This window comes from Schistocerca nitens, chromosome 12, assembly GCF_023898315.1.
Source record: "Schistocerca nitens isolate TAMUIC-IGC-003100 chromosome 12, iqSchNite1.1, whole genome shotgun sequence".
Lineage (NCBI taxonomy): Eukaryota > Metazoa > Arthropoda > Insecta > Orthoptera > Acrididae > Schistocerca > Schistocerca nitens.
The window spans coordinates 190,914,890-190,925,745 of record NC_064625.1 but is presented as its reverse complement, the minus strand read 5'-3'; the positions used below and the strand labels follow the sequence as shown (position 1 = coordinate 190,925,745).

Genomic DNA, 10,856 nt, shown 5'->3' with positions numbered 1-10,856 from the left:
GAGCAATTTGGAATACCTAAATCTACTTTATGTACGATTATTAAGAATCGAGAAAAAATTATTAATGCTGCAGCATCAGGTTCTGGAAAGAAATCTAAACGACTTCGTTACGCCAAGTATGAAGACATCGAGACGTTACTGCTAGAATGGTTAAATCATATGCGTGCATCTAACATACCTTTAACTGGCCCTGTGATTCAGTCAAAAGCAAATGATATTGCTAAATATATGGGCAACGAAGACTTCCATGATTCTACTAGTTGCTTGTATCGGTTCCAAAAAGAGACATTTAATTTCATCTGTACGAATTTGTGGTGAAGCAAATAAAGTTGATGAAGAAAGTGCGAACAGCTGGTTGCATGAATTCAACTGAGTCAGGGAAAAGTGTGCCTTGTGTGTTGTGTGATGGATGAAACTGGATTTTTCTACAATCTTTTTTCCAAATCACACCCTGGGTATAAAAGGTGATAAGTGTCACGGTGGAGCACGAAGCAAACAACGTGTGACTGTTGTACTGTGCTGTAATGCTGACGGCAGTGAGAAGTTTCGTCCCTGGGTTATCGGTAAATCCGAGAAACCACGTTGTTTTAAAAACATAAATACGGACACTTTACCTTGCATCTACTCTCACCACAAGAAACCTTGGATCGATGGCACATCATTTCGCAAGTGGCTTCTTCGTTTCAACAGTCGAATGGTTGCTCAAAATAGATATGTTCTTCTTACATTGGACAGTTTTTTCCACCCAACGCCACAAGCCGCCTTCAGCCTTTGGACCAAGGCATAATCTCTCTCAACCGCAAATTGGAATCTGCTTGACGCAGTAAGAGCCATCGCAGCAGCCTGTAACTCAGTATCGGCACATCGTGTAGGGAAGTGCTTTGACAGAGCCTGGAGACACAGCAGCACTGGAGATGTCCACGAGTTAGAAGGTGCCACTTCACCTGATGAACGGACAGTTCTGCAGGACGTTGCGAACCCCGGGATTAGCATCTGAGAATTCATTAGTGTAGACGACCATGTTGCCGTATGTGCTTCCGTGGAATCGGATGTGCCAGAAACTGTGAACGAGGTGCAAGAAGCGCCATCAGAAGAAAGTGGAATGGAAGAGAATACAGATACCATTCCACCTACCCGTCAGGAGATGTTTACTGCCTTGGACTGTTTAGAACGATTCGCTTCAACATCTGACGTCACTGCTGGGTTTACGGACGCTATCATTACAATTGGTTGTGAAATTAGAAAATATTATCGTTCCCATGATCGTCAGCAAACCATGACCGAATTTTTTCCGAGAAAGTAACGTACATAATTTGCGAGTACTTGGATTTTACAATCACTTCATAGTGTTAAAGTCTACAATGACGTGATTCATAGTGTAGTATATTACACATTAGAGTACTGCTGTACATGTATAGTTATTAAAATCTGTTTTTTTCACTTAACACGAATTTTTTTAATGTGAGCTCGTGGTCTTTCGGTCCCTTCGGATTCGTGTTTACGACGTTTTACTGTATTGAACTTCTGTGGACTACGTTGGACAAAGGCACCCGTCATCACTACCCACCTCCATTACCATCACATACACTTACCACAATTTGGAAGAAGAATGGTATAAAATACCCTTGAAAACCATTGGAACCTGTATTTACCCATACCAAGACGAGTGGAAGCTGTTTTGAATGCCTACACTGCATTAGGGCATGGTATTATTTTATATTTTTGTTGTTTCTATATTTTTTTGCTTCCCTTCCAGTTAAGGAAATTTTAAGTCATAAACACTGAAATGTGTAAAAGAACGAGCTATTTCTCAGAAATAGTTGGCGTGTGTGTTTGTATGCGCGCGCGCGCGCGCGCGGGTGTGTGTGTGTGTGTGTGTGTGTGTGTGTGTGTGTGTGTGTGTGTGTGTGTGCTTGTGGTGTTGTTATGTGACAAAATTGACAACTAAAGTGCGCGTCATTTACGAGGGCGGCCGAGTTTAGGTTCGTTCTGCGCATCTGACGTCACAAAACACAGTCAGCCAATCAACAGAGAAGGACGTTGCCAGAGCTCGACTGCAGTGCAGACCACGGACGAGTGTCTTCAGTTTTAGAAACGTTCAGTCATAAATAAAGTAATTGAACAAAAGCAATGTCTTGATAGCAGACTTTCTTTTATAGAAAGTTTGGAAAAAGCATTCTTTATACCAATTGCTTCATATTCTATTAATTAGTTAAACCAAACAAGCAATAAGCTTCCTAATTCAGGCGATAGCAAGGAAAGGTGTTTGTATCATTCTCACTAACCGCTTTTTTGCAATAAAGAACAGCGGTAATTGTTTATTTCCTATTGTACTTCGACGAAACGTGAGTAATTCATAATCATACCAACAGTGTTTGTCGGTATTTTGCGTGATATTTTAAAATCCACCGGGAGAGATATTGAATGATGAGCTGCGTTAGTGTAATGGTTAAAGTGTATGGCTGCTTAAGTGAAAGGTTCTGAGTTCAATCCTTGATCGGTGCTTAATATTTGCGTTATTTAAAAACAATATCGAAGTGTCTTACTTCATGAATTTTATTCGTTTGAATGTAATTTTGTGGAATTTCTAGTGACAACTAAAATCGACCATACAGAAAGTATACACTATGGACTTTTACCTCTGCAAACTCTTCAAAATTTCGTGCAATGGTTTACTACATCTAATGCTGCACAATAACTGCGTTGAACATCGAAACAAAATTAAGTCATTTATGGGGGGAAGGTATCAGTCAAGAAGATGTGTAAAAATCAAATTTTTGGGCCAAATAGTTTTTGTGAAACCGAATGATAAGTGTGTCAAAGCAGCGGGAACACCTTGTGTCTGCACAGGCGAGCAGTGCAGTGATGACAAAATCGCGCACAGCGCGGAATGCGGGGAGCACGTCTCTGTAGCAGCGAAAGGGTTAATGCGGCCGTGGTGGCTTTACTTCATAAACTGCGCGCTCCCCCCTAAACGTAAGTTTGCGAACTATGCTATACTATGGCGCTGCTTCTCTTGGTGCGTACAACTGGCAACGCAGCAATCTCCCGCGTCTGGGCGGGCATGCGCGAACCGCAAAGATAAAAGAATTGAACTATAGTGCTGCGATTTGATGATCAGCTTTCAACATTGACTTGTAGATTGTGTGTCATTCTGTAACAGCACACTGCCATGATGTTGCAGGATGAAGGGATGAGGCGGCGGCGGCAGAGCGTCTCGACGCCAGAGGACGCCGCCGACGCGCCGCACCTGTGACGGCGGCTGCCGGGCCCAATGGAGCCCCACTTCGGTGAGTACCACGGGGGACAAGCTAAACAACCCTAAAGCATGGTGTGTGCCGTGGTACAGGATGGTGGCAGTTATTCAACTATATCAGAAGCAGCAAACTGTGTATGTGGGGCGTTTATAGGCTTTCACCAGCTCTCGTGGTTGTAAACGGGCTAATTACCCGCGGTCATAAGAGGTGTTACCCAATGTAGTAGCTCAAGTGCGCTGAAACTGCCGAAGGTCATACGATGCCACAGTATTTCTCAACGACACCTAAGATCTGGAGTCCAAAGGTTACGGGTTCGACTCCTACCATGTATAATCTTCAGAATTTACATGCAATTTAGTAGCAATTTTACAACTGTGTGTAATGTGCCATACCCTCTAAGCTCCAAAGTTAAATCCCAATGTTCTGGTAGAAGGCTCATAGTTCTAAATTTGAGACCCAAGCTTCTGTATTGGACTCCAAAACTTCTGCGTTCGAGTACAAAGGTTCTGGGTTCGAGCCCTAAGGTTTTAAATTTGATCGTCAAGGTTTTCAGTGGTAGTTCCTACGTTCTCGGCTCAAGTCCCGAGGTTCTGGGTTCGAGCCACAATGTTTTGGGTCCGAGTCCTGAGGTTCTATATTTGAGCCTCTAGGTTCTACATTCGAACACTGAGGTTCTGTGTTCGAGCCCCAAGGATCTACATTGGAAAACCAAGGTTCACAGTACTCGCTGCAAGATTCTGGGATTAGGTCCCAAACTTCAGGGTTTGGGTCCCGAGGTTCTGGATTGGAGTCCCAATGTTCTGGGCTCGAGTCCCAATGTTCTGTGCTCGAGTCGCAATTTTCTGGGCTCGAGTCGCAATGTTCTGGGCTCGAGTCGCAATGTTCTGGGCTCGAGTCGCAATGATCTGGGCTCAAGTCACAATGTTCTGTGCTCGAGTCCCAATGTTCTGGGCTCGGGTCCCAGTGTTCTGGGCTCAAGTCAGACACCTCTGGGCCCGAGCACCAGTGTTCTGAGCTCGGGTCACACGGTTCTGGGCTCGAGTCCCAGTGTTCTGAGCTCGGGTCACACGGCTCTGGGCTCGAGTCCCAGTGTTCTTGGCTCGGGTCACACGGTACTGGGCCCGAGTCCCAGTGTTCTGGGCTCGGGTCACACGGTTCTGGGCTCGGGTCCCAGTGTTCTGAGCTCGGGTCACACGGTTCAGGGCTCGGGTCCCAGTGTTCTGAGCTCGGGTCACACGGTTCTGGGCTCGGGTCCCAGTGTTCTGAGCTCAGGTCACACGGCTCTGGGCCCGAGTCCCAGTGTGCTGGGCTCGGATCACACGGTTCTGGGCTCGGGTCCCAGTGTTCTGAGCTCGGGTCACACGATTCTGGGCTCGGGTCCCAGTGTTCTGAGCTCATTTCACACAGCTCTGGGCCCGAGTCCCAGTGTTCTGGTCTCGGGTCACACGGCTCTGGGCTCGAGTCCCAGTGTTCTGGGCTCAGGTCACACGGCTCTGGGCCCGAGTCCCAGTGTTCTGGTCTCGGGTCACACGGCTCTGGGCTCGAGTCCCAGTGTTCTGGGCTCAGGTCACACGGCTCTGGGCCCGAGTCCCAGTGTTCTGGGCTCGGGTCACACAGCTCTGGGCTCGAGTCCCAGTGTTCTTGGCTCGGGTCACACGGTACTGGGCCCGAGTCCCAGTGTTCTGGGCTCGGGTCACACGGTTCGGGGCTCGGGTCCCAGTGTTCTGAGCTCGGGTCACACGGTTCAGGGCTCGGGTCCCAGTGTTCTGAGCTCGGGTCACACGGTTCTGGGCTCGAGTCCCAGTGTTCTTGGCTCGGGTCACACGGTACTGGGCCCGAGTCCCAATGTTCTGGGCTCGGATCACACGGTTCTGGGCTCGGGTCCCAGTGTTCTGAGCTCGGGTCACACGGTTCTGGGCTTGGGTCCCAGTGTTCTGAGCTCGGGTCACACGGTTCTGGGCTCGGGTCCCAGTGTTCTGAGCTCAGGTCACACGGCTCTGGGCCTGAGTCCCAGTGTTCTGGGCTCGGGTCACACGGCTGGGCTCGAGTCCCAGTGTTCTGGGCTCGGGTCACACGGCTGGGCTCGAGTCCCAGTGTTCTTGGCTCGGGTCACACGGTACTGGGCCCGAGTCCCAGTGTTCTGGGCTCGGGTCACACGGCTCTGGGCTCGAGTCCCAGTGTTCTTGGCTCGGGTCACACGGTACTGGGTCCGAGTCCCAGTGTTCTGGGCTTGGGTCACACGGTTCTGGGCTCGGGTCACACGGCTCAGGGCTCGAGTCCCAGTGTTCTTGGCTCGGGTCACACGGTTCTGGGCTCGGGTCACACGGTTCTGGGCTTGGGTCCCAGTGTTCTGAGCTCGGGTCACACGGTTCTGGGCTCGGGTCCCAGTGTTCTGAGCTCAGGTCACACAGCTCTGGGCCCGAGTCCCAGTGTTCTGGGCTCGGGTCACATGGCTATGGGCTCGAGTCCCAGTGTTCTTGGCTCGGGTCACACAGTTCTGGGCTCGGGTCCCAATGTTCTGAACTCGGGTCACACGGTTCTGGGCTCGGGTCCCAGTGTTCTGAGCTCAGGTCACACGGCTCTGGGGCCCGGGTCACACGGCTCAGGGCTCGAGTCCCAGTGTTCTTGGCTCCGGTCACACGGTACTGGGCCCGAGTCCCAGTGTTCTGGGCTCGGGTCACACGGCTCTGGGCTCGAGTCCCATTGTTCTTGGCTCGGGTCACATGGTACTGGGCCCGAGTCCCAGTGTTCTGGGCTTGGGTCACACGGTTCTGGGCTCGGGTCCCAGTGTTTTGAGCTCGGGTCACACGGTTCTGGGCTCGGGTCCCAGTGTTCTGAGCTCAGGTCACACGGCTCTGGGCCCGGGTCACACGGCTCAGGGCTCGAGTCCCAGTGTTCTTGGCTCGGGTCACACGGTACTGGGCCCGAGTCCCAGTGTTCTGGGCTCGGGTCACACGGCTCTGGGCTCGAGTCCCAGTGTTCTTGGCTCGGGTCACACGGTACTGGGCCCGAGTCCCAGTGTTCTGGTCTTGGGTCACACGGTTCTGGGCTCGGGTCCCAGTGTTCTGAGCTCGGGTCACATGGTTCTGGGCTCGGGTCCCAGTGTTCTGAGCTCAGGTCACACGGCTCTGGGCCCGGGTCACACGGCTCAGGGCTCGAGTCCCAGTGTTCTTGGCTCGGGTCACACGGTACTGGGCCCGAGTCCCAGTGTTCTGGGCTCGGGTCACACGGCTCTGGGCTCGAGTCCCAGTGTTCTTGGCTCGGGTCACACGGTACTGGGCCCGAGTCCCAGTGTTCTGGGCTTGGGTCACACGGTTCTGGGCTCTGGTCGCAGTGTTCTGAGCTCGGGTCACACGGTTCTGGGCTCGGGTCCCAGTGTTCTGAGCTCAGGTCACACGGCTCTGGGCCCGGGTCACACGGCTCAGGGCTCGAGTCCCAGTGTTCTTGGCTCGGGTCACACGGTACTGGGCCCGAGTCCCTGTGTTCTGGGCTTGGGTCACACGGCTCTGGGCTCGAGTCCCAGTGTTCTTGGCTCGGGTCACACGGTACTGGGCCCGAGTCCCAGTGTTCTGGGCTTGGGTCACACGGTTCTGGGCTCGGGTCCCAGTGTTCTGAGCTCGGGTCACATGGTTCTGGGCTAGGGTCCCAGTGTTCTGAGCTCAGGTCACATGGCTCTGGGCCCGGGTCACACGGCTCAGGGCTCGAGTCCCAGTGTTCTTGCCTCGGGTCACACGGTACTGGGCCCGAGTCCCAGTGTTCTGGGCTCGGGTCACACGGCTCTGGGCTCGAGTCCCAGTGTTCTTGGCTCGGGTCACACGGTACTGGGCCCGAGTCCCAGTGTTCTGGGCTTGGGTCACACGGTTCTGGGCTCGGGTCCCAGTGTTCTGAGCTCGGGTCACACGGTTCTGGGCTTGGGTCCCAGTGTTCTGAGCTCAGGTCACATGGCTCTGGGCCCGGGTCACACGGCTCAGGGCTCGAGTCCCAGTGTTCTTGGCTCGGGTCACACGGTACTGGGCCCGAGTCCCAGTGTTCTGGGCTCGGGTCACACGGCTCTGGGCTCGAGTCCCAGTGTTCTTGGCTCGGGTCACACGGTACTGGGCCCGAGTCCCAGTGTTCTGGGCTTGGGTCACACGGTTCTGGGCTCGGGTCCCAGTGTTCTGAGCTCGGGTCACACGGTTCTGGGCTCGGGTCCCAGTGTTCTGAGCTCAGGTCACACGGCTCTGGGCCCGGGTCACACGGCTCAGGGCTCGAGTCCCAGTGTTCTTGGCTCGGGTCACACGGTACTGGGCCCGAGTCCCAATGTTCTGGGCTCGGGTCACACGGTTCTGGGCTCGGGTCCCAGTGTTCTGAGCTCGGGTCACACGGTTCTGGGCTCGGGTCCCAGTGTTCTGAGCTTAGGTCATACGGCTCTGGGCCCGAGTCCCAGTGTTCTGGGCTCGGGTCACATGGCTCTGGGCTCGAGTCCCAGTGTTCTTGGCTCGGGTGACACGGTTCTGGTTCCGAGTCCCAGTGTTCTGGGCTCGGGTCACACAGTTCTGGGCTCGGGTCCCAGTGTTCTGAGCTCGGGTCACACGGTTCTGGGCTCGGGTCCCAGTGTTCTGAGCTCAGTTCACACGGCTCTGGGCCTGAGTCCCAGTGTTCTGGGCTCGGGTCACACGGCTCTGGGCTCGAGTCCCAGTGTTCTTGGCTCGGGTCACACGGTTCTGGGCTCGGGTCCCAGTGTTCTGGGCTTGGGTCACACGATTCTGGGCTTAGGTCACACAGTTCTGGGCTCTGGTCCCAATTTTCTGGGCTCGAGTCCGAGGGGTCTGGGATCGAGTTGCAGCATGTGTAATATTGTACATTTTCACTCAGTTTGATTGAAATTTCACAGCAACCGTATTATTCTGGAGCTTAGTGGGAATGGCTTAAGTTCTACTGTAGCATACAACTGTTTTTTTTAATAATGCAATCAAATTGCATGAAAATTAAGGCCATCACACATGCTGGGACTCGAACATGGGAGCCTCAGCTCTAGCTTAGGAGTTGTGATATAATATGAGGTCATATGTCCTTGTACTGTCTTTGTGCACTTGAACTATTATATTACTTAACACCTTTAATGGGTAGTTAGGCCGTTTATGACCTTGGCGAGTGGCTGAATTACCATAAACTCTATACTTGTGTGATCTTGTAATCGGCATTTAACACACTGACTGATTAAACAAGCAAACAACATGTGGTATTATACAGCTAGAAATTTTTGGACCAAAAACTGGCCACATGCACTGCCCTCACGAGCTCCTCTGCAGCGTGTGTGCTTGGCCGCCTTTCACACTTCATAACGCGGGTAGTTGTCTGCTCTTGTCCACAGCGGAACAGTTGCAGTTCGTCTGATTCCTCGTCTATTGGTCTTGCTTCTGATTCTTGCGACACCGGAACGTGTCTGTTCAAAGATGTCTGTATATTCCTCTCCTCAGTTTGTCTAGGGGGAAGTTCGTCCCTTTGCATATATCAGTCTCGGGGGTGGACTTTTGTATGGCTCAAATGGCTCTGAGCACTATGGGACTTAACTTCTGTGGTCATCAGTCCCCTAGAACTTAGAACTACTTAAACCTAACAAACCTAAGGACATCACACACATCCATGCCCGAGGCAGGATTCGAACCTGCGACCGTAGCAGTCACGCGGTTCCGGACTGCGCGCCTAGAACCACTAGACCACCGCGGCCGGCGACTTTTGTATGGTTTCGTACTTCACGCGGTAGAAACGGAAGCCTCACGGGATTACTTGGTTGTCCACCTGCTAAGGAATGGGTAGATGTATCAAGTTGAAATTCACGTAGCGCATTAAGATCTACAGTCCCTTGGCAGTGTAGGAAAAAATTTTAAGCGTTTAAGTTAATACGGTCAAAAGTCATTGCCGTTTCAGTCACTTAGTTTGATGCTCTGAACCTCACTCATCTAAATCTGTAGATGACCTTCCCACATATGTCGGGTTTGGTCATCCAGCCATAAAGTATGTGCCTGGAAACCAAGAGCTCATTGGGACCACATATTTTTCAGTCTTCGTTTTAACCTAACCTTGACAACACACAAGGGGACATTCCCAAGTGTCTATAAACGATCTTGATGAAATTTTGCGGGTGTCTAGAGGGTGCAGAGCAATGCAATACGTATTTTCTTGTTTGTGCCCAATTTCAAATTTAAGGGATAAAGCACACCACGAAAAGTAATTTGGTATATTAGGTTTGAAGAGAATATCTTTGAAACGATGATATATAAAAGATATATTTCTCAATAAAAACTGATATGTAAAAATGTTCTTGAAAAATGTATAATCGAATACTGTAATAATTTGAAAGTTTGCAAAATGCCCAATCACCATTAATTAATGCCGAAAAATGAAAACTTTTGTTACAACAAAAACTAAAGAAGCTTTCAAATTGCATACCTGAATGTGTAATAAAACTAATTATGCAAAATAAACTAAACACAATGTGGCATGATAATATTTTCAACAAACCTAGCAAAAATACCTAAACATTCATTCAGTTATTTATTTTACTTATGTTTCTTTTATGTCTTAAATTTTCATTATATGTTTTACATTCATTTTTTGTTTTGTTTTTTAGTTTACCGTTTCACATACGTGTGTTTTGTTAATTGAAAACAATAGGTAACTTAATTTTATGATGCAAAATCATTACAATAATGGTAATCTGTAAATGTATGCTTACAAAATTGTTTTCTTGCACCGTGCACATAAAATGAGCGAAATTTCTTCACATAATATACACGACAGAGAACACAATATATAAAAAAGTTCGCCGGGATTTCAAATTGTCACTGGTGAATCTCTTAATATCCTAATTTGTGTCAGCTACGAGGGTTGGGACTTTAATAGTAGCAACTATTTACTTATAGCTCGTACAAAATAGATCTGTGTTTTAAAGTTTTACCGACCTGCGTGGTCACCAGCATTGTATATAAACCGTTGCCAGTGATGCGGAAGTCGTAGGATACTCTTAGCAGTGCCAGCTGTGTTGACAGTTCGAGCGGCGCGGTCTATTGCCCGATGAATTTGTAGCACTTCTGAAGCGAATGCTGTGAAGTGTTTCCTTCAGTTTACAAATCGAGTTGAACTTAAGTCAGGGAGTGCAGTAAGTGGTATAGCACTTAGCAGCCCCATCAGTCAAAAATGGTTCAAATGGCTCTGAGCACTATGGGACTCAACATCTTAGGTCATCAGTCCCCTAGAACTTAGAACTACTTAAACCTAACTAACCTAAGGACATCACACACACCCATGCCCGAGGCAGGATTCGAACCTGCGACCGTAGCATTCCCACGGTTCCGGACTGCAGCGCCAGAACCGCTAGACCACCGCGACCGGCACCCCATCAGTCAAACAAATCAGTAACAGCTTGCACTGTACGTGCTTGAGCATTGTCCTGTAAAATGATGGTCAGGTCCTGTACAAAGTGTCATCAGTTCTGTCTCTAAGCTGGTCGTAGGTCGTGTTCCAAAAAAAGGCAGCACAGAGACAGAAGCGATGTCACTTTCTCCAGGATCTGACCATCATTTTGCAGTACGATGCTCAAGCACGTACAGTGCAAGC

The 10,856-nt window shown here is 50.1% G+C and overlaps 1 protein-coding gene across 1 annotated transcript in view; it reads right to left on the bottom strand.

Moving 5' to 3' along the window:
* Positions 1-3,806: 3,806 nt before the first annotated feature.
* LOC126215010 (histone-lysine N-methyltransferase 2D-like) overlaps positions 3,807-10,856 on the bottom strand; it is a 54,855-nt gene continuing 47,805 nt past the window's right edge. Inside the window, exons 2-4 of the mRNA XM_049941635.1 lie at positions 5,835-8,065; positions 5,378-5,710; positions 3,807-5,315 (exon numbers count right to left, since the gene is read on the bottom strand). Of these exons, the coding sequence (XP_049797592.1) occupies positions 3,807-5,315; positions 5,378-5,710; positions 5,835-8,065 (4,073 nt within the window). The remainder of the gene's footprint in view (positions 5,316-5,377; positions 5,711-5,834; positions 8,066-10,856) is intronic.